This window comes from Epinephelus fuscoguttatus, linkage group LG7 (assembly GCF_011397635.1).
Source record: "Epinephelus fuscoguttatus linkage group LG7, E.fuscoguttatus.final_Chr_v1".
In the NCBI taxonomy this organism is placed as follows: domain Eukaryota; kingdom Metazoa; phylum Chordata; class Actinopteri; order Perciformes; family Serranidae; genus Epinephelus; species Epinephelus fuscoguttatus.
In genome coordinates, this window is record NC_064758.1 from 28,767,406 (window position 1) to 28,794,711 (window position 27,306).

General features: G+C 41.6%; 1 protein-coding gene and 1 long non-coding RNA gene across 2 annotated transcripts in view; one reads left to right on the forward strand and one right to left on the reverse strand.

The window, feature by feature from the left end:
* The window catches only part of LOC125892144 (uncharacterized), a 30,648-nt gene extending 10,654 nt beyond the window's left edge, over window positions 1-19,994 (forward strand). Inside the window, exons 3-4 of the long non-coding RNA XR_007449712.1 lie at window positions 9,705-9,903; window positions 19,805-19,994. This is a non-coding gene — a long non-coding RNA (uncharacterized LOC125892144). The remainder of the gene's footprint in view (window positions 1-9,704; window positions 9,904-19,804) is intronic.
* LOC125892141 (amphoterin-induced protein 3-like) lies at window positions 238-2,773 on the reverse strand. The gene is made up of 2 exons (XM_049581933.1): window positions 2,648-2,773; window positions 238-1,681 (listed from the first exon to the last, which is right to left on the reverse strand). Exon 2 carries the CDS (start codon window positions 1,631-1,633, stop codon window positions 251-253), a length of 1,383 nt encoding a protein of 460 aa, XP_049437890.1. The 5' UTR covers window positions 1,634-1,681; window positions 2,648-2,773; the 3' UTR covers window positions 238-250.
* Window positions 19,995-27,306: the final 7,312 nt, after the last annotated feature.

The following is a 27,306-nucleotide window of genomic DNA, read 5'->3' on the forward strand; positions in this document are numbered from 1 at the left end:
GTTGAAACTTTCATTTCGACTACTGGGCTAGATGACAGAGAGAAGCAGAATTGGAACAGGAGATATTGCTTTTTTTGTTCAGGAGGCCGTTTAACTGCAGCTGGCAGTCGGGATAGAGACATGATGTTCTTTTTCCTTTACAGCGTTAACACACCTCTCATTGCATCTCTGAGCTAATTCCTGAGTAAGGAGTTTTACTTTGTCCAGGAGTCCACTTCGAAAAAGAAAAAGGAGAAAACCTTGTTCAGCATCAACTTTCAGGTGTCCATTCTGTTCCTTCTTCACTTAACATTGGCTCCATGAATGCTACGTGCCTGTTAGGTTGGATTTTGTGCTGGTCTCTTATGGAGGGGGAGAAAACAGAGGTTAGAGTGCTGGGGTCATAGGTCGCAATCGGGATGGCTGGAGGTTTGGGCTGTTTACAGCAGCTGCAGCGACACGGAGTCAGGAAGAGGTATACGAGGATGCAGATCATGGTCACCACACAGCCCAACAATGTTGTGTAGCCGGTGTTGAAGGGCTCTGCTGGGGGCAGCAGCACCGTCACATTCACCTCCCGGGTCGCATTCAGTGCTTGTTTAATATCCACCGCTGTGCACACATACAAACCTGAGTCATTGACCTTGACTGCTTGGATCTCCAAGGTACCATTAGGAAACAGGCTAATTAGTGTGTCATTTATGCTACTCTGGGTGATGTACCCCTTGCTGGGGGAGAGCCATGTAAATGTGAGGTCTGTGCTACTCAGGGATGTTTGGCAGTCTAGATGCACTCTTTCTCCCTCTAAAACCACCACATTGGAGAGGAGCACGGTCACTGGCATTGACACCGCTTTCTCTAAAGTGCAGTTTTGGAAGAAGCGGGAGTGTCGCAGGAACCGGATGGATGCTCGTGGGTTCCCATAGATGGTGCAAGTGTGCTCATCCGTGAAGTCTCTCAATGAGTCATAATCCCTCAGATCCCAATGCCAGAACACGCTGTACATAGAGCAATCACAGATCAGAGAGTTGTTGTGCAGGTACAGCCCCCGCTGCACCAACCCAGGCAGAGCTTTCACATCCTCCCATGGCAGACGACTCATACGGTTGGACGAGAGGTCCAGCATGGATAGAAAAGGATGGCTGTGGTCTTGGATGGAGAAGAACGGAAAATGTGTGATCTGGTTGAGGCTGAAGTAAGCCTTTTTCAAGCTGCTCAGGCCACTCAAGGTACCGGCCTCCACCTGTGCAATTTTATTATTGTAGAGAAGGAGTTCCTCCAGCCTCCACAGCCCCTGAAAGTAGTGTTGCTCCACCACATGCAGCTTGTTGGAGGACAGATCAAGGTGCCTGAGGCTGGAGGCGTTGTTAAACGACCCATGGCCGAGGGAGCCAATCTGGTTGTGGGTCAGCCGAAGGTTTTCCAGTCTGGGCATCCTGTTGAAGCTGCCCGCACCCAGCCAGGACAGATGGTTGTGGCTGAGGTCGAGGGTGACAGAGAAGGGTGGCAGGGACTGAGGTAGCTTTGCCAGACCACTGGAGCTACAGCTCACTGTGTCGGATACACAGAGGCACATGGAGGGACAGGTCTCCTCAGAGCCATGGAGGAGACATAGCAGCAGCAGGAGAGGGCCTGGATTCAGTACAGAGGTCATGTTTCCTGAAGTCAGATCCTTCACGCTTTCTAATCCTTCTGATTCCCCCTGGTCAGATAAGAATCAAATGAGAAACAGCAAGATATATTATAAAGCCATTCTTTTTTGACCCACCTGCTGTTTGAGCGGTTCAACAGACACATAATATGACTGCAAGGTTAATGCCATGCAGGAACCCTCTTTATGTGTGGCAGAAGATGAAAATGGTTTAAATGTCCCTTTTGCCCTAGGAAAATCTTTTCAGCTTTTGAATCACACATATTCACCTCAGACTATTTAGAGATGTTTCTATGTGTACAATGATTATTTGGTGCAGTAATCATTGTAGGGCTGCTTGATTAATTGATACATCATTTGGTCTTTAAAATGTCAGAAAGCAGTGAAAAATGCACTACAGATTTTCCCAATGTCTTATTTTTATCTGACAGCTTAAAAGTATTCAGTTCTCTGCTATGGAAGATAAAATATTCACATGTGAGAAGCTAGAACTAGAAAATTTGGGCATTTTCTTCTTTAAAGGTCCAGTGTGTAGGACTTAGTGGGATCTAGTGGTCAGGTTGCAGAACTGAAACTTCTCCTATGTGCCAAGCGTGTAGAAGAATTACAGTGGCCTATGTAAAACCGTGAATGACCCCGTCTAGAGCCAATGATTGGTTTGTCCGTTCTGGGCTACTGTAGAAACAACATGGTGTACTCTGTGGAAGAGGACCAGCTCTGTATGTAGATATAAACAGCTCATTCGGAGGCAATGAAAACACAGTGATTCTTAGTTTCTGGTGATTATAAACTGATGACAATATAGTTCTGAATATTACTTACCATCCCTGCTAATGGATGCCTCTAAATCCTACACACTGGAGCTTTAAAAATGATTCAAAATATTTAATGTGATTATCACAATAATTCCTAATGAATTCCCTGTCGATGGACTAATTGTTGCAGCTCTGAATCATTGTTGAATAAGTTTGAAACTTTTCAACAAATTTTGTTTAGAAGTCATACTCAAATACTTACACCTCAAAAAGATGTTTCTTCCCAGTTATTATCAGGTGACTTGACGTTGAACATCCGAGATCAGTTCAAAAAGATTTCCCTCTACTGACTTGTAAGTCTGTATGAAATTGCAGGCAGAAAGGGGAAAAGTTCATACCACTGCCAGACAAGTGAGCAATTTGGCTCACTTATTTAATCCCATTCTCCCCTCAAAAAAAAAAAAAAGGGACCCACTTCAAACCACAAATCCAAAGTAAACTGCTTAGCGGCAACATGAGGCTCCAACTTTCCTGGGCTTTTTCTTCTTCGAAGTTGTATCCTATCAATGAATACCCATAACATTGCTGTCTAATCCTTATCTTCTCCTCAGATCCTCCTCCCGAGGCGCTGGAGTAACAATGCTTTCGCCTTTCTCCTCAGCCAAGTTTAAGGTCCCCCTGCCGGCTTTCTCCTCGTCCCAAATGAGACTGCCGCTCAACAAACATCCTGCAGTGCTTTGCAGTGTATAACAAACAGCACAGAGCTCACTTAATCTCCCACAATCCCCTCCTCCTCCTCTGTGTCATTTAAGAGACCAGCCTGGTGTCTCCCTCTCTCATCATTAAGTAATGATGCTGGTGGCTGCCCTTCTCTCTCTCTATCTTTCCCTCTCCGTCTCTCAACAATATCAGTTTTCTCACAATATTCTATTAATATTCTATTCCATTAAACTTTTAGTGTTTTGCTTAATAACAGATTAGTAGAATCTAGGAGCTTTCCTCATGAATATTACATGTGTTATCCGGTAACCTTTCACCAGTAATCCCAGAGGACTGAAACTTAGCTATGCCTACTGTATTTTACTCTTTTTTTTGTGTGTCTCTCACTCCGTGTGGATGTCGGTTTACTTATCATTGTAAATACACCTGTTCTTTCTTGAATTTGGCAAATTCCGTCCATCCCTCTTCATCTCTTGTCCTGTGTTGAAAGTATTGCTGACTGTGAAGGTCTCTTCTTACCTGTGTGCCTCCTTACCTTGTTGTTTCTATTTTAGTGGTTTTTGAGTGGATGGATGTTGCTTGCCTACTCCTGCCCGTCACACACATACACACATTCACACACACACTCTCTTACTCTCTAAGTGCCTTAATCAGTACATCCCCCCTTTCTTTCTGAGCCCCCGACATCCCTCCTTCCCGTTGGCTGTGGGTTTGACTGGATATATGCTGTCCATGCTGTTTGGTCATGGTGGGCCTGACAGCTCTGATTTCTGTCACAGTGAATTAGCTTTGCCTCCCAGCAGCCACCTCCTCACTGCTACCCCCAACCCTCCACCCCCCCTCCCTATAAGTGCTCGGGGCTTTGACTGACTCCCACTCACTCACTCACTCTGCACCACACCGAGGCACAGAGCCGGTTCCCCGTGGATCCGGGCTCGCTGGATGGGGTTCACTTCTCTAAAGGTGGGCTGATGGGAGCAGATGTGGAGTCCACGGGAAGATGGATGCTTGAAACTGAAAGTAGTGATGTGAGGTGGAAGGCTTCACTCTGAGATCAGTTTAGAATATTCCTCCTCAGTGTTTAAGAATAGGATTAAGGGTAAGAAAACACACTTGGATGTATTTGTGTCGAACTGAACAAGCCATCACCATCTTTAGCTTTGTGGCATTACGCACAATCTTGTCCCAAGGCTAGTCATCAGCTTGGCTGGAACATGTAAGAAATATATACGCCCACGCATGTACATTTGAGATATGTTAGAAAGGGATTCTAAACAGGCCCTCCTTGTAGGTGTTATGTTTATGTGGGCTTATATCATGGCTCAAATGGCCTCGAAGTAATTTGCCTCCTTTCCTGCAAAATGAACTTTGTCCTACTGTAAAGAAAACCTCCTTCCGAGCAGCTTTTTAAATATACATGTTTCATTGATTTGAAGTATTATGTAACAGTCCTGTTTGTTCATCGGGCCGCTCCAACCATGTATGTGGTGCTTTTCTAAGTCCCTAATTGTAAATGGATCACATAAGACGTATAAAGCAGTGGCTTCATCTGCATAAGCTGGTAATGATTCATGGTGTTCTGCGCTCAGAACAATATGAGCATATGAAGCATTTGAATAAGGTGCATCATTGTGCCAGCGTGATGTCAGTGGCTGCATTCGTTTTTAGCTACAGTATAATTGTGCGGGGAGCATGTTGATTTTTCTCAGGCAGCCCTTGTTTTGCTGCTGTTTACACAACAATGACATACTTGAACATTTTAGTGCCTCATTATTTTCGGCATTGACTTTCATTCTGTAAGGGATCCGTCATTTTCGAGTCCAATCATTTGTCATTGTCCTCGGAGATCAGTTCAATCAAAGCATGAACAGGTAAACAAGATTGAAAGATAGTCAACTTTCTGTGCAGACCTCAATTCATTTGAATTGCAAGACAATTATTTTTGCATTTTACTGCTGATTGCCTCTCATCATACAGTATTAGTTTACGTGGTTTAAACCGAATGAGGTCCTCTGGATTGTCAATATTAACACCTTCATCATCTCTTGCCCCCTTTTTCCTCTCTGTGTGGACTGAAAATCTTTCTGTGAGTCTCTATTTGTTTCTGCATGTTGCTGTTGTCAGTCTGGACTGTGTGGCTCCAGCCTGCTGTTCTGTAAAATCCCTAAACTAATCAGTATCTCTGTATCAAGCTGCTTTGCAAATCCCGCCTTCTCCTTCCGCATATATTTGATTAGACTCAGCGTATGCAAAATAGTCCTGTCAAATCGGCCAGGTTCAGAGTGGACCTCAAAGCTTAAACCCTGACCCTGATGCATCCTGCCCCCAGCAGAAAGTGATTTTCTCTTTACCATCTGCTGCAGAGGAAAGGGAAAAAAAGAAACACAAAAACAGCACAGGGAAATGTCTGCTCTTATCTTGCCCTTGAGAAACAGCAAAGCTCACTAAGAGTCGATAATATAAAGCTTTATATCCTCAGATGCAAGATGAATGTTGTTGCTGAACATTAAAGCACTGGAATGGAGGAGTGCAGACATGTATTTAAGACACTCTTCCTCTAGACTTCAAAATTAATGGTAGGCTCATAAAGAGCAAGTCTTAAATTGATATTAACAACATCCATATTAGCTGAATACCAACCAGCTGCTTTATAACTTCCTGTAAAATCATACTATAATGTGACTTAAAATACAAATTAAAACTTAAAGAAAGGGAAATAAACAAGCTCTATGTTATTTATTGAATAAATATTTGACAAAGTGACAGGGCATGCACTGAAATATCCAACACTACTAAAAGCAACTCTGTAAACACTGCAGCTGAAGGGTTTCCATAGCCTCTGTCTGCCAATTCTGAACCCCTCAACCTGAACATACACACCCCTTGTTCAGTGTTTATTCTGCCTTTCAACAGCTTTTTGTTAGCGTGGCTGACAGCCAGACTCTCAAATATGAATGAGTCAGTGCCTGGATAAAGATTCGCAGGATTGAGTTTTATTTCTTTTCTCTCCGCGGGTGAATTTGCAGTCTGGATGAGCCCTCTGTTGAAAAGGAGTTTCAGACAGTGCAGGATTGTTTGCTTGTCATGAGGAGCTGCTCGGCTGCTCCATATGCTGTGTATTCATAGTGATTGCAGTGCATTATTTGAGTACGTCTTACTCAAACCCCCCCAAAACCTGGTGAGCCAGCGGGTTTGTATGTTGCATAATGCTCAAAGACAATATGAGTCTGTCTTCTCCAGTTAGAGCTTTTCCCAACTCAACCCATCTGGGGATGTGGTTTACTGTAAATGAGAAGAGACAAGCACACCATCTAGTGGTGTGAGACTCAACTGGAATATAAAGCATGCAATGCACTCTTTCATTTCCCCTATGACTATTAGTGGTGCTACATATTAGAATAAGAATAAATAGAATACATATACATTTTAAGAAATACTTAAGTAGAGGTAATTGTGAATAATAGATAGGGTTGTACCAAATGTTTTTTTTTTTTTTTTACATTGGAAGCTTCGATTGAGGTTTTTTCGAGCAAAGCTTTTTTCATGTTTTATGTCGATCCCCAGTTTGAATAAATTCATTTGATTAAATAAGTTTGTCTTTTCTTTTTTTAATTGAAATAACTTTCTTGATGAATAAACGTCATTTATGTTGCTGTTTCATTGTGTCTAGTCAGTCCATTAATACAGGTGCATTCCTCCCTTTATGTGCTGCAGGTGGGAGAGCAATTTTGTGATCGCAGTGAAAATGATTTTGTTTTTTCTTTTAAGAGGCTAAACCAGTGACTATGTAAGGATGGACAACATGTCTCCGCTGCCTCCCACTGTACAAAAATGAAGCCAAAGACATCACCATCTTGCACTGGTGCAGTAGCGATCTCTGCGGTATTGAGTTCCCGCCCATACACCCGTCCGACCATTCCCAGTGCCAACGCCGACTGGCACACACAGCTGTCAATCGTGACGTCAAACTGCCTTTTTTATACCATCAAATAACAATTTCAAACGAAATTTATAAGAAACACTAACACCTGAACGTACATCAGTGGGATAAGACCTACTTAAAATTACCAAAACCATCTTTGTGAAGAATTTATTTGATGTGATCTTTGATCTTTTAGTTTGACACGTCCCATCTGATAACATGGAAGGGGCGTGGTTTACTACCTATACTGCAGCCAGCCACCAAGGGGCAATTGATTTATTTTGGCTTCAATTTTGGGGAGATGTCATGTCATCTGTCTTCACTATTATTATACAGTCTATAGGCTAAATGCCAACAAATGTGGCTGAATATTTCCTTTGATAAAAACATCTTTGAATTGAGCTCTGGAGTCGTTAGAAATGTTTGGAGCCCTTGTGTCAAAAACAATCCTACACAGCCACCTTTCGAATCTAATTCTACAAACAGTATAATACTAATAACATTAGTGTAGCCAGATCCTTATCTGCAACTGTGCAGAAATACCATTTTTAATCAAAAAGAATAGACATGCAAGATAAATAAATAAATAAATTGTGCAACATTCAGATGTTGATGTAGAAGTTGAAATGTTATAAATGTATCTTTGAACTCTTCGGTACAATCCCAATAATAAATGACATAAGAATTTTAAAAATCAGAGGGGAAAAAAAAACTAAAATTAAAAATACAAGTAGGCAGATAATACTTGAATAATTGCATAATTAAAACTGAAGGCTATTCTCAGTATCTCTTAAAAGAATAGCTCAACATTTGGGAAAAAGGCTCACTAGCTTTATTGCCGATAGTTAGATGACAGGCTTGACACCATATCTCATATCTGTGGGGAAATATATGAAGCTACAGCCAGCAGCGGTCAGCTAAGTTTAGCACAAAAAAAAGAAGCAGGGGGAAACAGCTAGCATAGCTCTGCCCACAGTGGTGTAAAAATGACATGTTGCGGTTTTACTGGGGAGTTGAGTGCTGTAACACATGTAGAAGGTATTTCTTGTCAAGGAGCATATTTCTACACTTTGTTTTTTGTCCAGATTAAACAAACATAATATATCGTATTAATGAGTGAGCTCTAGAGGTGTTAGTAAGTGGGCTTTTTTACATTTACACAGGGTCAGGCTAGCCGTTTATCCCTGCTTCTAGTCTTAATGTGAGGCTTAGCTAACTGGCTGCTAGCTGTAACTTTGTTTAACAAACAGATAGAGTGGTATTTATCTTCTCATCTAAAACTAAAGCAAGAAGGTGAATAAAAGTATTTCCCACAATGTCATACCATCCTTTAAGATTAATACTTTATTATTTTATTATTTGCTTTTTATGCATCCATTATAACATTGACAGTCTGGATATTTCCTCGTTTTAAATCCACCTGATTCACACCGTGTAAGATGGGCAGACACCAGAGCTGATTTTTAATTTGATTAAAAAAAAAAAAGATCACCGACTGCTTACGTGTGCAGATGTTAAGCTGCTGTATTTACGCTAACTACGAGCACAGGAATCAAGCATAACTCTTGATTATAATGCAAACCCACGTCTTCACGCGTGTCAATACACAGAGAGCAGCGTGCGGGAAGCAGGGCTCGGGGTATGAGCGGCCCCACGTCTCCTCGGCCTCTATCATCTGCACTGATTGTTAACGGATTTCAATTAGGACTCACAGGAGTTAATATGATTGCTTGCTGTTTACCCTTTCTTGCTTCCTACCATGGAAGCCAATTATGCATGAGTAGCAGTAGATGAGAACTGGACACTGCTAATGGCTCTGCTTCTCCCTTTGTGTTCACATTACCGAAGGATATGGGTTGTGAAATGAGATCACTACTGACTACTGTGCTATCAGTGATTGTGCTATAAAACATTATGGGCCAGAACATAGTAAATTGTGTGACGTGACTGTGGGGTGGCAGGCTGTCTGCTCTTCCCCTGCTCTTTTATCTGTTATCCACTCATCTCCTTCCTCTTCTTTTCCCCCTTTTTGTCATCTCTTGTTTCTCTCCCCTGCTCTCATATCTTCTCCGCTCTTTGCTCATCCACTAAAGCCTCCTCTCGCTCCCTTCCTTTGCTTCTTGTCCCTTCTCCTCTCATCCTGTACTCCTCTCCTTTCGTTTATCCTCTCAACTCTGATCTCCCCACATCACCTTTTTTACACCTCTCCCCTCAGCCTTTCATCCCCTGCCCTGCGGTTATCAACAGAGACAGACAGGACATGAGCCAAGCCTCTAGCCTCTTCCCCTTCCAGATCACTTAGGGCAGATTGACGTATTGCAGAAAATCCATTATGTCCTAATCAATAGGGATTAATGTACATAATATAGAGATTTCATATAAATCACAGCCATAAAATTAATCATTATCTTATTACTCAGGGAATCCATTACCCATATATCTTCAGATAGGCTTGATTGCAGGTGTGCGTGTCCTTGTGCATGGCGGTGAATGCAGACAGTTGCTTTTACCTCTGCTGTGCTGTTCTGTAAAGAATAAGTGAAGTTGAGAGAGTCAGCAAATGCAACAGAAAGTAGCTGGAGTTAGTTTATGACCTGCACATGTATTAAAAAAAGAGAGGGCAGGTAGAGAAACCGAAAGATGTAAGATAAAAACAGCAGTGTCTTATGTGTTGCAGGTTTATCTCACTGCACTCCACAGTTGAGATAGTGTGATGGATCCTGCAGCCAGCTGTCTTCGCCACCTGAGCCATGTCGCTGTCGCCGTGTCGCCACTCCCTGCTCAGACACTGGGGGACATGAGGGGTGATGAGCAGTTAGCAGTTCCATCAAGGATCTCTGGGGCCATCCGTGGAAAATGAAACCATCTCTGAACAGGTAACTCAATTTAACTCGTGGCCGCCTTCTCCTGAGCTACAAGCACAAATACTTTCCCAGCTGATGAGATGAGGTAACAGAGCATGGCCAGAGTCACTGAGTGCAACAGGAGAGGCCTGCTCCAACCAAATTGCCTGGACATGGTCAGGGGAGGCTTTTCCACCACTTTTACAGATGGAGAAGCGGAGACTGAGGAGCAGAAAGACTCTGGGTTTTCTTTCCTTCCTTTTCAATCAATAAAATAGACTGGCTTTAATCATGGAGCTATTGAGTGCTGAAGCTCACAAAATAGAGAGTTGGTCTTCTGGAACCATTCCTAACTTTGCCCCCTGTGTCAAAGGCATTTGCCTGCACAGGAGGGAAAATACTGTATTTGGAATGAATTTGTAGAGAAGCCGATGAGAGGCCAAAACTTTTGAAATGTATTTTTCGATTCCACTTTGTACTCCACACACAGGAATGAATGGCTTCTTTTCTAAAAGGATGAGTGAAAAAAAGATCACTGTATGTGTCGGTTTAACTTTTAGCCCCAGTGGTGAAAGAAACACTCATATTTTAAGTTAGTAGCAAAACATCAGTGTAAAATACTCCCTTACAAGTAAAAGTTCTGCTTTAAAAAATCCTGCATAGAGGCGCCGTATGTAACAATGGAGAAGATAATTGATAGTTGAGTCTCATTCCCAAGTCGACAAAGACCAATGTTTGGGTTGGTGGTTCAGGCTGCCTACCAACCCAAAGTATCAGTATTTGACCACCTGGGATTGATTGGGACTCGCACCTTTAAGTAAAAGTAACATCAAGTTAAATTTTAAACAGCAAAAGATGATGTGCTCAGTATTTATATATTAGGTACCTTGTGATAAGGGTTAGTTTATAGGTAGTAAAACCCTTAAGTCTGTATAAGGTACTTACTACTATGTGTTGATAAGACTACAGGTGTTGGCATCACAAACACCTTAATTGTTCATTTAGACATTTTACTTGATAACAAACTTGTCAAGAATTTACAGACTGCTGAACAATGTTTCTGATAAATTGCTAGTAAAAGCATTACAGACTAAGCATTGAATCTTCCTTACTGAGAGTGCTATCACAATACTCGACTATGTTGTTACAAAACCTTGAAAAACATCACTATTCAATACCATTTTCGATACCACTGGAAAAATTGACATTGGGGGCATGCAAATTAAATTTCTGATTATTAAGATAAATACAACAACGATATAACTTTTCTTGGTTGGTAGCAGAGAATAGCAGAATGACTGGACTACACATTAACAATAGAGAGCAAGAAAGCGCTGCTGGTCTCGGAGTATCGATACTGCCGAAAATGAGTATTGGAATTAATATTCAGAATCGATATGTATCAATAAATCATTCTTTTTGACATCACTGCTAACGTACCTATTATGTCATTTTTAATCCTTTACTGAGTTCTTTTGTTGCTTTTGTTGCTTCAAGAGTAATACATCTTAATTATGCATTCATTTGCAGTTTACTATACACTTATTAACAGTTAACTTGGCTTTTTGCAGCTACTGGATCTAAAACGCTCTCATTAACCAGAAAATTGTGTCTGGAACTGATGTGAAATAACATATTACACTATTAAAACTAATGTAGCATTTCACTGTTGCAGCTAGTCGAGGGCGAGCTAGTGTTTTAATTACTTTTTTTTTGCAGCTCGGCAGTTAAATCCAGTGGTTGGGAAATGATTAATGGGTTAAAGATGAGGGCAAAAGTCTAAGTTCTTCTACACGGATTGGTATTTATATTGTGGGTTTTTTAACATTTGTTTTTGGGGGGAAATATTGGATGATTTGACCTAGCTGGACCTTAAACAGTTGTTTAAATACAACTAAAACTAAATTAAATAAAAATGTGATATGTTTAGAGGGGAAATCTCTTTGGTGGAAGTGCTTATAACTTAAAGACATCCGAAAAGTGAAAGGGGCCCCAGCTATACACTTTTTTTTGTAAGAGGTCAGGACACAAAGGTTAACAACCACTGGTTTAAAGTGTAACAATGCGTTGTATTTTAAAAGCGCTCATAATTTTTTATGCCTCTGTGCCAGTGACAGCGGTGGCCAGAGGCGTTATGTTTTGGGGTTGTCCATCTGTCTGTCTCATTCTTATGAACGTGATGTTGAGAAGGCCTTGGGGGAATTTCCTCAAATTTGGCACAAATGTCTGCTTAGACTTAGGGATGAGCTGATTAGAATTTGGTTGTCTAATGTCAAGGGCACTGTGACCTCACCAAACCACCAAGTTTTTGGCCAAAACTCAAGAACACTTGTGCTAATCATGACAAAATTTCACACAAATGTCTAATAGGATAAAATGATGAAGTGATGACATTTAAAATCCAAAAGGCTAAAGGTCAGCTTCACTGTGACATCAAAATCTTCTGTAAAAACACTGTCCTTGCTGTTATTCAATGCTACAACTCAGGAACACAAGGGAGACCTTTGGTTGGACACTAAATTTGGGTGCCCACCTTGACACTGTGCTGATTGTGTAGACCTTCTGTGCTGCTGAGTTGAAGATGTGTGTGAAGAATTTAGAATTTGTGGCTTCTTTGCAGCAACATCCATATTTGAAACATTGTCAACTGTCATGGCTACTTATGAGTCTAGACAGACATAGATGTAAACTGCAAACTGAGGCATACAACTGTGAGGCGATAATTCTAGTTTGAATATAAAATGTTAATCTGTTTAAACTGTTATTGCTGTCAGCTGTAGTAAAAAGTGCAACATTTCTCTCTGAAATAACAATTCTCTTTCTATAATATAGCAGAGTAGAAGTATAAAATAGGGTACAATGGAAATACTTTAGGAAAGACAAGTAAAATTGTACATAAGAACCTTAAGCAGCTTTGACTTTGGCACTTGAATGTTTGGATTGCATCTCTCAGCTCTGAAATGGATCTTCACATTTTGACAATTAGCTTCGCGGTGAAGGAGGTGTCACTCTCACACCGCACATTAGAAATTACTCTTATTAGACTGTTTCATAATTGTTCTCCAGCTAAATTATATAATGATCACATTGACCTTTCCACGGTCCTGCTTAGTAGTCTGAGTTGGTGCATTCAGGATAGTGAATTTAATGAGTGCGGTTTTAATGTGTGGCTCAATAATGCTATCTTCTACTCTATTATTAATCACAATAAAAAAGTTAGCTCTGTTAATTATTGCAAATGTGTTACAATGAAAATGCCAATGTAGCTTGAAAGCCTCTAGGTGTTTCAGAGGAAGTGATGTATTGTTCACACTGGAAGAAGCCCTAATAAAATGTTAAAGTCAGCTACAGCAGCATATAGATGGCTTTAGATGTACACTGTCTTTCTGTAAAGTCTGTATGACTCCATTAGAACACATTAGATGAAACTTTAATGTTCCCTGTGGGCAAATTGGGTCATTACACCTCCATGTTAGAGGGGAGCTCTGAACATATACTATGTATTGGCATCCTACATAAAGGAGCAGGGGGTGTGATGAGAGAGAAGACTTGCCTTTAATGACGAAGTCCAGGTTCAAGTCTCTGCCACATTAGCATCTTTGCTGCTGAAGTGTCCTTGAGCAGGACAATGAATCTCTACCAGCGGCACACCTGCTGTTGTGCAGCTTAACCTGAAGATAACAGAGCAGAATAGGCACAACAAGTGGACAGACACGCGCTGATCACCTGCAGTGATTCTCATTGATTATTCACTAACACAGACACTAATTCTATTTGAAAACAAAATGCAAAGGAAAAATTATGTGGTGCCGCCGGTTCTAAAACTGAGCCAAGTGGCCGTATATCATGCCTCTCGCTGTCAGCCGCACGCTGTGAAAGTGAGGCAGAAGATGAAAAAGAAAAGGGGGGATGTGGGGCGGTGGGTATGAAAACAGGATTGAGTGAGACTGATTGTAGCCTGCAGAGGGCAACCATTAAGCTCACCAAATATCATTATCAGATTTTCAATACGGTTGCAGCCATCAGATAGTGAATCCAGTCAGTGTTGTTGCTTCTCCTTCCCGTTCCAGCTGCACCAGGTGCAACATGTTTTTGCAATTCAATCTGGCTACAAGGCCACGAGGAGGCTTTACTTATTGCTCAGATCCCAGAACAAATCATACGCCCAGCAAATATCAGGGGTTGGGCTGCCTGGGGAGTGGCTGGAGGCTCGGGGGCTTGGATGTGCACTGTTGTGTGAGTGATTACACAATGATTACCACCCGCTGCGTACTGTTGTGCTGTATGTACGCCGCGGTACAAGGGCACTTGGGGGATTTACAGTGTTCTTCATTATCACAATTTAAATTGCTTTGCTGATAAAGTCTATCCAAAATGAAACCATATTTCAATAGATTATCCCCCCCTCCTGCAAAGCCCCAACACTCATCACGGGCCAGAGCTAATGAGAGATAAGAAACTGGAGATAAGGGAGTTTCGGCTTGCGGGTTGTTCTTTTGCTTTATTGTGCGGAAAGGTTATAAAAGACTAAATAGTCTCCATAAGCCAGCACATATCAACACGGAGAGCGTCGGCTGGTTTGGATAAAATAAGAGAAGAGGGGTACCAACGAATAAAAGTGGGAGCCCATCTGTCAGTGCAGTCTGGCTGAAGTTGGCCCTGGCCTCTCTGTTTTGATTATTTCCTTATCTCTCTCTTACTGGCTGGTGGTGAGTAACAGTGACCCGCTGGATTGCTTCCTAGACCATATTTCTTAGTCTGACTCCTGCATTGCAATCCATTCCTAATGTCAGTGGATTTATTCTGAGGCTTAAAATCCCACAAAGCAGCAAAAGAACGACGCCCAATAAAGAAAAATGATAAAATCAACTGCCGTGTTGAACATGGAGCTAACATGCTGCCATGAGAAGGCTAAATGTGAATGGTGTGAATGATGAAAGTGGAAAATGAAAATGCTCACATGGCACAACACTTAAAGCTTAAATCAAACTAATAGACTTAAGATAGACGTCTAATTTCATTCGTTGCACAAAGCTGTTTAGACCTTGACTGTCTTTAGGATTCATTTGACATTAAGTCTGGATTTCAAATTAAAAACGTGGCTGACCAAGCATCTGCGTCACACCGATCAGCTCATTGGAAATGTTTGCCTTCTGGAAGAATTCAACACTTACAAAATGCATTCGACTGGGGAAAATTCAGCAAAGAGTGTCACCATACAAAAAACATACAGCAGCATAAAATCTTGACACAGTTCATTCCTGTAGCAGCGCTGAGCTGCTGTTGCTTCTTAATGCAGCAGGACTCGGTGCTTCTGTTACCTCTGCAGTCAGACTGATAGTTTCCTTGTCAAATGACTGACAGTGTTCTCATCACTGCATGTTTTCAACAGGTTACTGCGGTCTCTGAAAAGTCTTTCCCTCCTCATTACCCACCAAACCACAAATCATAAGCCATGTTGTCCTCTGTTTTGTCATTTGGTGCCACTGGTCAGCAGGTGTCACTAATTGTTACCATGGAAACACTGGTCAGCAGATGTCACTGATTGTTACCATGGAAACATGGTTAACCTGGGATATGGTGGCTTTTTTTAGGCTTAAAATTAATTTTTTGAGCAGTCTAACTTGCATCAGTCTAATCCAAGAGCAAAATGAAGCCTCACACTGCAGATCCATCTCAAGTGTCTTTGTGAAACTGTCCACAGAACTTCAGAGCAATTGTGTCTAGAATTTAAAAATTTAGAAAAAGACTTGATGGCAGACTTCATAAAATTGTCAAATTGGAACCACTTAAATTTTGCTAATTTACTTTGAAGAATCACTTAAGGTTGGAGTGTGTGACTTTTGTCTTCCCCCTCTGGCAGTGAGAGTAACGCTATAGATGCTTGGTTGTAACATATGCCTGCAAGTGAGCTTATTGCATCTCCCCTGCCCCTAGTAGCGCTGTTTTTATTATAATTATTGTACTTTAATCCTTCCTCTGAACACTGAGTGTCTTTTTTATTTGAGACATCCACTCCAGAAACTAACTAGGACTCGCCATACTCCTGGCTTTTGCTCTGTCGCCATGGTCTCTCCCCACTTCCTTCCAATCTTTATTTCAAGCTGTCAACAAGCATAGTATCAGAACAAAACATCAAAATCATGCCAGCCCCCCAGGAACACCACTCAGCCTTGCTTCCAATATTTCCCAAAAATCCCCTGTGGCCCAAAAAGCATTTTATCTTTGGACCACCATTATAAAAGAGATCTCTGTAAAGCTGTTAACAGAACACCTCAAACTATAAACAAGGTCAATTATGACTCTTTCTGTCATGAATATTTGATCCATGGAGGTTTTATATTTGTAAAACTTTCTTTGAGCTGTGAAACGCTATTTAAATATCAGTGACATCATCACAATATAGAGTCTATGGGCCCAGCAGGAACTCACAGGTGGGGCCAGTGGGAGAAACACTACTGCACACATTCAGTTGGCCGCAAACTGCAGAATTAAACCCAGGTGAACAATTCTCACTGAACTGAATAGGCACCGTCTTGGGGTCCAGTATCTAGATCCAGTTATACATCAATGAATCATGCACACAGATGAAGCATTGAGAAAACAAAACGAAAAGCAGTGCCAAACAGAACGAGACAACAAAAACAAATCTAATGTAAGATAAGTAAATTAATCTCTGGCTGGCTGACAGCAACTCCGGTATACTGAGAAATACAGAGAGCCCTCCCTGGTGACGATAGGCTTAATCTGCATTGTGTTAACTTGTTTGGCGAGGGCTTGAATGTAATAAAACTTCATTTATATAGATGCATGCAAAAGTCCCACACTCTAGTTTTAAACAATCAATCAGCTATCAGAATAGTTGCTGATTCATTTTTTGTTGTTTGACTAATTATTTCAGCTGTACCATCAATCATAACAAAACAATAACAAAATTGAAAGGAACAGTTTCATTCCTTGATTATGATTGGTTGAGGTGTGGTCAAAGCTATTGTAAAATACTCCATATGGAGTGTGGAGCATCATACAGTGTTACTGGCTAATTAACCATTGTTGCAGAATGTCAGATGTTGTTATGAATTTTGATTTTCTGTGTGGACCATGCATGGATTTGTGGTTGAAAGACATGGGCAGGATAGAAGAGGGAGATAAAAAAGAAAGGAGACACGCTGACATTGTTGACAAGTCACTGTAAATCATGGCCACTCGTGGCTTATTGCGTAAATTAAACTTGATAACTTGATTTGTTTTTTTAACAAGCAGTTTATTTGGATACCTGTACAGTACACTGCATATACACACGCAGCACTATGATGCTTTCAAAGACAGTGCAGGCATCTCTGAAACAGATTGTACACACATACACACGACACTCTCTCCATTTGCCAAACAATCACTCTTTGCCTTGTTACTCTACCGCTGTGATTTTTCTCCGCCCGGATTGTGTCCTGTCCAAGTAAACAGTGTCTTTGAAGTATTCCCCCAATGTTAATAGCCGTGGCACCTTTAATGATGAGGCAACAGACAAGGCCTGGGAGAAATATTAGCTCAGCAAGGTCACAGCAGACAAGGTCCCATCTGTCTCTGTGCAGCCTCGGTGGATCCCAGGCCCTTACATTACTGTGGCCCCGGGGCAGAGAAAATGGATCATCAATCTGATTTAGAGAGACTCTGGCCAATGCTGTCATTTCCAAGCTGAATAATACTAGTTTTTTCTCCCGTCACCTTTTGCAGGTAAATTCATAATGGCTAGTGATGTTAAACTGTCTCATGTATGGCGTCGCTGAGCCTAGACCTTCAGAGAGCTCCACATCACATTACATCACACCAACATGCCACACCGCGGCACTCCGCAGCCACTGTGGATGTCTAGGTTTAGTGCAACACTGCAGTCAGGGCAGTAAAAAGAAAAATAGAGCAGAAAAAGAAAGTAGTCGTGTCTGTTCATTTTTTATACACCAGTGAATATACTGCTGCTATGTATTTGCAAGTAATTCCCTGTCATGGTCATGAAGTTTAAGTCTGTCGGTAAACTCGATGGCCAATCACTTTGCTCCAACTTCAGGAATGAGACACCGTGTTAAACTGGATCAGCCTTGCCTGTAGCACAGGCACTTTTCCCTCTCAAATACACAAAAAAGAAACCACACACCTCGACACTCTCATGCCATGGAATCTGGTGTTGTGGCTGACACAGTGGAAATGTGGTGTAAACGGCAGGCTTCTATGGCCACACAGCACTGTTGATAATGAGTCTGTAATCCATTTGATAGCCTCTAAACAGGGTGAGATTCTTATGAGCCTCAGCCAGGAAAGGCAGCCAAACAGCTCCCTGAGGTAGAGATTACCATAAAGAAATAAGCATGAAGAGGAGCACCGGTCTAGTGCGGGCAGGTCACCGCTGCTCGAACCTCTCCCTGTTGGTGGATCTTTCTCAAAAGAGAAAAAGAAAATGAAAGGGCGGGAGAAATCCTACTCTTGCTGATTTCTGTCATCTCCTTTTCATGCTGGTTTTCCAGCCCCTCCAATCCCGGCTGTCGTCTTATCAGCCTTGCCCACCTATGAAGCCTCCTCTTAAGCAGCTCCTGCACGAGGAAAATGTCACGTTTGTCTGCCAGTGTGAATTTGCTTATCTTATTCTGAAAGGAGCCCGTGAGAGGGAAGAGGTTGTCTCCACAGAACGGGGGCCTTAAGGGATCTTTTGAAACCCAGTTCTTTTCTGCTCAGCATCCCTCTAATGTGACACAAATCCCTCCAACAGAGGAATGGCTCCTCCATTCTCGGGTTGCTTCAGGTACATTAGTTGTATTTTTTTTTTTTCTTTTTTTTTGCCCTGTGTGTTGCGTTCAAGCACAGCGGAGGAACAGCAGGGGAACCCCGGCTGTTAGCGCTGGCTGGGTGTTTATAAAGCTTGGCAGCTGCCCAAGAAGCAAGCGGGTGGCCAGGCCTAGCTCACTGTGCTCCCGTGGTCTTTGAACCTGATTCCTGCAAATCCACACATTGTTATTCACCTGGAACTTGCTGTTTGGTTGACTTCCAGACCCAAACAGCATTACAGCAGGTCTGTACCATTATAGAGACAAAGCACAATTAAGTCCAGCCCACACTGGAGGGGAAAACAATACAACCCTCTCCACTGACTTTGTATGGCATGAAGGTGCCTTGCTGTCACTTCCGACTGTTAGCTAACAACAGAAAAATGTCTAAAAGCTGCTGGGTGTTGGGATGCTCCACCAACAGGGTAAAGAACCCAGAACTAAGTTTATTATGCTGTCGAGCCCCAAAAAAACTGAGCATTCAAGATGACAAAAGTGGATACAGGCAATGAGATGTGACAAATCAGCAGGCAGTTGGGAAAACTGGGATCCTGACAATCAGTATGCCTACTGTACGTGTGCAGCAAGCATTTTGCTAATTTTGTCAAACAAACAAATGCTAGAAGTTGAAGCTAAATAAGCTCTGCGAGGCGTGGGCTTGATCTTTATTAGGTTAAATAATGATCAGACCTGGTGATTTGATCAAATAACTGTAAATGTCAATTGATTTCACTTTTACTTAAGTTAATTTATTTGTCACATGACATCACATAACATACAGTTCCAGAGAAATGTAACCCCATCGGTTCCTTCTTGTGCATCAAAAAGAACTGTAATGGTGAATATAAGACTGGGCAGTCGACCACTGAGGCTAGAAGCTCTTCCTGATCCTCTCAGTGCTGGCCTGATGTAACCTGTACATTCCTCCTGACTTCAACAGGGAGAGCAGGCAGTTATCTGTGTGGTTAGGGTCTTTGATGATTTTCCTGGCCTTATTTTTGCAGCGCCTGGTGTAAACATCCTCTAGGCAGGTTAGAGCAGTGCCTATAGTACATTCAGTTGAACGAACCACTTTCTGCATAGCCTTGTGGTCCTGATCAGTGCTGTTTCTGTTACAGACTGTGATGTTCCCCAGTCAGGACGCTCTCAGTGGTGCAGGAGTAGAAATTCCTCAGTATTTGAGGGGATGCCCAGAATTTCCTCAAGTGTCTGAGGTGAAACAGCCTCTGCCTTGCCTTTCCCACCACTGAGTCAGTGTGCAGCGCCCAGGTCAGGCCCACAGCGATGTGACCATGTGATCATTCATCATTTCTCCAAGATAAGCAAGGTAAGGAGAAGGGACATTGGGATGGACCAACAATATTGAGTTTGCCAATAGAACTTTTCCTCTCCGGTAGACATAGGGTGCTTAATAATCATTTGACATGCTGAAATCTAATGTTTTAGCTAGCTATGGGCATTTTGTTAGAGTTTCAGCCCTTGGTTGCATGTTGTGGTGGTGATTGTGTTACCCTCTGGTGGTTTTCAGAGTGTGACTTATTGCATTTTGTCTCTATGGGCTGCATGCACATGTCCACTTCAGGGTCCATGTTGACCCTCACTGACATGGGCTGAATGCGATGTTCATGTCACGTGGACCCTTGCGGACATACAAACATACTGGGCAATGGATCACTATTATATCAGTATAACTGTATAAGACTAAATATCGTCTTAACTTTTGGATAATGTAATATTGTAGGTGTTGTGTTGTTTTTCCTTGAATTTTAAGGCTGCATTACAATAAAATGATGTAATTTTCTGAACTTACCAGACTGTTTTAGCTGTTCTATTATTTGCCTTTAACACTTTATTTATACCCACATTCCAGATGATTATTTATCAAAAATCTCATGGTGTATATAATTTGTGAAAGCACAAAGAGTCACCCTACAATATCATTGCAGTATTGATACTGAGGTATTTAGTCAAAAATATTGTGATATTTAATTTTCTCCATATCGCCCAGCCCTAACTGAAAGTATAAAGTGAGCTTCACTCCACAAGAAGACAACTTTTGAAGCAATTCAACAGCTTTTTTATTGATGATGGCCTTGTTCACTGCACACTTCATGCACACCATCAACAGTAACTAGACTATGTGTTTATTCCACAATACAAACCACACTATGTAAGTTCTCATACAGGCAGTTCTATGTGCCACTTGAATGTAATGCAGCCAGTATGTAAATATAAGCATATTAAAAAACTCCCTCTCTAAAAAATGCACTTATTCCCAGTACTCAGTTTAAACCTTGAGACTTTCTTTTGCAAGCAAAACATATTTAACATAATTACAACAAAACAACAACACAACATTGCATTTGTTATTAGGCATCTGGTATTGAGTACCTTTTCTGTGTGACTCAAAGACAATCAAGTTGTCCTTCACTAAGTGCCTTTAGTAATTGGAGAGCTGATGCCTCCTTTTTTGTAAGGCAGTCTGCAAGTTGTTCTTTTGTGTTGTACCACAGCACTCGCTCTACCTTTTGGGTTTGAATGAGTTCTTTGAGCTGCTTACTTCCAGACAAAGTCTTTTCTCAGTGGCTGACTTTGTGGACTTGAACGCATCAACTGTGGAATGATTGTCCGTGGCACAGGCTATTGGTGTAGCATGTTCAGCATCACCAGTTGTCAGCTCAGAGAAGAATGTAGCACAACAGCAGAAAGATAGCATTGTGCTCCGTACACTTCTCTTGACTCCTCTTGACTACCAAGAAAGAGGGGAAAACTTGCCATTTTCTCCCATTAAAACAATCCCTGAGTACCTCCATTTGAAAGATTTCCAATGAGCCATTGTTGAATAAAGTTGCCATCAGATCTCGGACTCTGCCCAAATATTTCAAGTTCAAAATAACCTTCTTGGACTTAAGTTTGCACAATATTTGTTTGTATCATGAATAGTCTTCACAGTTACATTTTTTATGCTTAATGCCCAGTTGCTAGCATCAAACATGACATCCAGTCTGCTCTGTCTTGTAACCCAGAGAATTTGGCCTGAGTTGATTTTTTTCTTCCGCACAGACAGGTGAGTCGAGTTTCACAGCACACAAAGAATCCATATGTATGGGCTGTATATGCTGAATGTAGTTTTTCTTGCTGTATTTACACTTTTCTGGAAAGAGTCAAAAAGTCTATTCCCACCTAACTAAGTTGTCATGCTCCTCACGTTCCACTTGGGACACAGTTCTGAGATGGATTATCACTGTTTTGTAGAAACTTGAGTCGTCGTCCCCCCCCCTATTATGAAGTCACCTAGAAGGCAGGCAAGTACTGCAGTTACATTGCACACCAATAGAAAACAGCTGGATCAACTTGGGACATTTTTCCTCCTGCTCTCAGCATCATTTCCTTTACTCTGTTGTACCAGTATAGTGAAGCATCTGCCAGACCATACACACTTTTTGAGCTTCCAATATTGTTCCTTCACTGTTAGCCTCATGAGGAGGCTTGATGTAAATGTCAGTGATAGCTCAATTTCCTGTAGAAATAAAGATTTCACAGCCATAGAATGAAATGTCCACTGTCTTTGACAAATCACTGCCACAAGTGGCCAAAGAAACTCTGAAGCACATGTGGATGAGACCTTCTGCAGCTCTGACACTTGTAATTCCTCAAAACCTTGAGCTACAAACCACACTTTCGGCACTTTCTGGCACTAATCCAGTGAGTGTCTCTTTGAGTGTGTACACCCATCTGGTTGAAATGCACTTTTGTCCCTCATCCCTAACTTCCTCAAACACATCATCAGCTAGCTCTTTATCTCTTGCTTTGCTTCAAAGGATATTTTTTTGTATCAAATGCACCCTCACATTTGTGCTAACAGCACCAGTAACAGTAGTTTCCATCTGTAGATTATGTACATTTGACATGTCAGTTGACTCTGTGGTGCCTGCAGCACAGTGTAAAGCAGATTGTGGCAGTTTTTGTTTTTATCTGTAGCTTTGCCTGCCTGGCCTACGACTAAAGCCGGGTGTAAAATACCTCTATCTCTATCTCTGTATTTTACAATTTGTGACTCATCAGTTCCCTGCTTTGTACCACTATGGGCCAGTGTGCTGGCTTGACTTGACTTGGCTTGACTCGGTGCATCAGCCCAGCATGACAGGGATTTGCATCTCCATGCAACAGGGCAACCAGCTTGAAGGTGTGTCTTTAACTGATGACACGCTTGTCTGGAGTCAATGATGTTCACATTCTTTTTAGAGCTTTTTACCAATGCACTGTGCAATAGGGGTGCAACCAAACGTCGATCTGGATAGATGTGTTGCTTCAATGATCAACAAGCCAATATTATCAATGCAAAGTCAAAACATCAATAAATACTGTCATCTTAAAGATACTCCTTTACTTTGAAATTCCCATGACACCTTTGTGTCACCATTTCCATCCAAGCACACCTCTTTCCTAGACATTCAAACGGTGCTATCGGCAGACAATTGACAAAAGACAATGAGGATGTTTACTGATATCATCTCATATTGATTGCGCGCCTCTGAAATCAAATCACAATCATATTGTTGTTGTCGTGTCGTTGTTGAAAGAATCAATATAATGTTGTATCCTGATAAAACTTGTGATTCATACCCCGACTGCAGTGGTTGTTGGAAGCCAGCTTCCTATCATCATGGATTTTCAGGCTGTTGTTAAAAGTTTGCTATGCATCTGTCGTTTATTGTTTGCAAAATGGAGATGGGATAACAATTATAACCATGACATGTCGCTGAATCGTCCCAGTGTGATGATGAAGTCCATCCGACGTCACCACAGCCCGCCTGGAGGCAGTCAGGCTGGCATTGGCCCAACTCTAGAGATGGTTCATCTCGGCCACAATTCTACAAAACCTGGTGCATTTGAATTGGTAATGGAGGCACAAATCAATGCAGCATTGTTTAACTCAGCATGGCCTAACCTGCTGCAGTAAAACCCTTTTTGTGTCTCTCTATTGTCATTTCTTTGTTGCTCTGCTTCATTCTGCATCCTAGTGGTCACTCCTGTGTGCTCCATTTGCCTCAACACCTGCTGTGTCTCAGTTGCAGTTTCTTCCGTGCCCTCTGTGTTATTGTCAGCAATCTCCTGTCCTTTCTCAATGTCTGTGTCATTTTCTGTATCATCATTTGTGACATCTCGATCCTCCTTTTCCGTGTTCGCTTTTCTCTGTCTGACATAATGTTCCCTAATGCAGGTCCCTGTCCTGTCTGACACACACCACTGCACCATTCTGACCGATGACAACTCCTAGTCCTTTTCGCTTCGGACAACCCACTCGCTTGTAGTACACTTTGTCACCCATTTCATATTTCTCATCTGTGTGATGTAGTTGTTTCCGCAACACTCTCTGTATTCTTTCTGAACATATTGCTTCTGTAAATGCCTTCCACGATGCATGTAAAGCAGAGATGTGTTTTGCCACCCATACACTTTTTGTTGTGCCCTCTAAAGCTGGGGGTTTATCGGTTAGCACAGAGGGCAGGTTGGGATTCTGTCCAAACACTGACTGATGTGGGCTGCAGCCATAGACATTTTGCATGGTGTTCTTTGCAGTAAGAGCCCAATCAAGTGCAGTGTTCCAGTCACAACCGTTACTTGGCTTCACTCTCATTATGATCGCAGTAAGTGTTTGGTTGTGTGGTTCCAGAAGTCCATTGCTCCATGGGCTGTATGCCGCTGGTGTCTTTATTTTTGTGTTAGAGTTTTCTGTCATATCACTGAACAGTTTCTGGGGTGTGGTGTTCATTTTGGCAGCTATTTTGGTCTTAGTCTTTAGACCAGTATGCTTATTAGTTTTAGTAGGGCTGCCCCCTAATAGTGGACCAAACATTAGTTGACCCGAAAGGTCATTAGCCGACAGTATTTTAGCAGATGCTTAGTCGCAGAAAAAAGACATAAAAAAAACAAACAAGTGTGAAACTCTATTAGGAGCTTTGTCAAAATAAATCAAAACCTATATAACTGGACCATGCGGGAATTTAATTTGAAAGGACAGACACAGGAAGTGACCACACTCAGCAGTCAGACAGGAGTCACGTTAATTTAGAGGGTTATTCCACAGGCTAGTTAATAACATGTCGGGCAGGAAATCCAAAGTGTGGGATCATTTTGAGAAGGTGAAGGACGAACCCAAGGTGATATGTAAACTCATCTTCACTGGTCGACTACAACATCTGAAACATGGAATTAGCTACATGCCCATTAGCCACTTAGCACAATCATTACTGCTTTGCTGACAGCGTCATCAACAGGCGGCTCGCTCAGTGTGTGACGTGCACTTGTAGATAAAATATAGACCTATATTAATGAAGGTTCATTAGTACGGTTTTGTATTTCTCTATAATGTAGCACAGTGTTAACAGTGTTATTGATACTATTCTTTCTCACACCTTCAACTCAAACCATTTAATACCAACCAATTTTATGATTACATATCGTAAACATGCAGGCGACTAGTCAACTAATGGCCCTAAATGACGACTATTGATCGACTAGGAAAATTCTTAGACGGGGCCTTAGTTTAAGTAACATTGAAGTCATTTTTATTCTTCAGAGTTTTTCTCTAGTTTTAGTCGATTACAACAGAAAATGTCATTATATTTTAGTCAAAATGTTTTTCTCTTTAAACTAATTCTGTTAGGCTCATACATGTAATGGAAATTTGAAGCAAGGTGGCAGGTTGTATCAAGTGTTGAAATTTCATTTAGACACATTTTTTTCTTCAGCTACACACAATGTCTGCACATTTACAGACTTGCATTTTTCTAACAGAGTTTTTGACGGGTTTAAAGGATGATTTAAGAGCAGACACTTACTGATCATTATTTTAAAAAGCTGAAAATTTCAGACTTGGAGACCACAAATTTGAGACACAGCAAGACAGCTACACAGGTTCTGTAAACTCTAAATCGATCTCACTGTTGAGAAGCAGAAAAATATTTTTTTATTTTAGTCTGAATTCTTTCTGAATCTGCAGCATAAGTCTGGAGGTTTAAAGTCAAGTCCACTCATAGAGTCACAGGTGATTAAAGCTGGACCTTTAGCTCTGTCAGAGAAAACTCCACTGAGTTCTGTTGGGACTGTTTACTTAGAGCACAGCTACATTCCCAGATAACCGAGCCTCCTACCTGCCTGTCAAACAGCAATCAAACCATAAACCTTCTCTAGACTGTCCGGTTCTGAGTGGAGTCCTGTGGGGATCAGTAGTCCCGCGGCTGCTCTGCTGCGGTTCAGCAGCTAACAAGCAGAGCCAGCTGTTAACAGCTACCGCTGCAACCAACACACCCCACAAATCCATTCAACAGTTCCACTATCCACAGTCAGACACACGGCTGCTTATTTACTGTCGAATTACAGCTCACAACTCGCGATAACAGCTGACGCTGCTCCAGTGTGAGTGTTTTGCAGGCAAACAAAACATCCTGGCGCTGACTGTTTATTGGAGTTTACCAACCCATCAGCGCTTTGATCTCAAACAGCTCACATGGCATTAGAAGCACAGCCATTCTTGGCTTCCTAGTTTAAAACATTTTTCTAATACTTTCGATTAAATAATGTACCATTCTGCTCTTCTCTCCTTTCTTTTTGAATGTCTGATAGTCCACCACTAACATTTTAGTCCTGTCTTGTCTCAACAACAAAAACAAAACATACATTTTGTCATATTTTTTATTATCAAAGATCTATTTTTAGCTTGGCAAAGTTTTGTCTTCATCGTGGAAAAGAGGCCATAGTTTTCTTTGGGTTGAACCATGTATTCTGATCAAGACATGGACACAGTGCTTTACTATTTCTGAAGATATCTTTGTGTTCAGACTGCCACCTGCACTAAAGATACCACACACCTCCTTCTCGTTCATGCAGATCTAAAGCCAGTAGTCGGCCCACGAGCAGACTTTGGTGTAGTCTCTCTGTATCTTTTGACATATTTCACATTCATTTACAATTCTCTGTAGGATGAGGTTACATTCCGTATCCTTGTTACCTGAGCTATTTGGAGGCCTCTGCACTCTGTCAGCAGAAACATGACCAAATTGTATATGAAGCTTCATCAGGACTTGGTGTTTTTCTGCTGAATTCATTTTTTTTCTGAGAGTTTCAGTGTTTCATTTTCACACTGGCTTTTTTCATCCTGATTCTCTTTTTCCTCTAGAGTAACATCCTCAGTAGTTGCCAAGACCCGGTCATAACTTTAAACGTTCTCGCTTTCATCGTCCATAATGTTCAGACAGTATTGACCAGAGCTTGTAAAGTCAAGTTTTACAGGTTTGTTAAACTGATTTGTCATTTTCCATATCCAGTAATGTCCCTGCTCTTTCCACAGAGGGTTTGCTCAAAAGCAGTGGAACGTTAGCCAGGACAGCTATAGTTTTCATATGACACACAGTCTGTCCAGTTTTTGCATCAATTTTTCAACTGTCTGGTGAAGTAGACAACTTTGTTATCTCCAAACTTAAAGAGTCCACAACTGAGTGTTTGTGTTTGCTTCAAATCCTTCATCTCATTCTGGTTTAGTTCAGTGATGTATCTATACAGCCATTCCTTTCCACACACAGTGCGTGTGTATGTGATGTCTATTATTGCTGAGCCA

Excerpts from the sequence above, each read along its gene's own strand:
- LOC125892141 (XM_049581933.1), bottom strand. The coding sequence starts at position 1,633 with ATGACCTCTGTACTGAATCCAGGCCCTCTCCTGCTGCTGCTATGTCTC.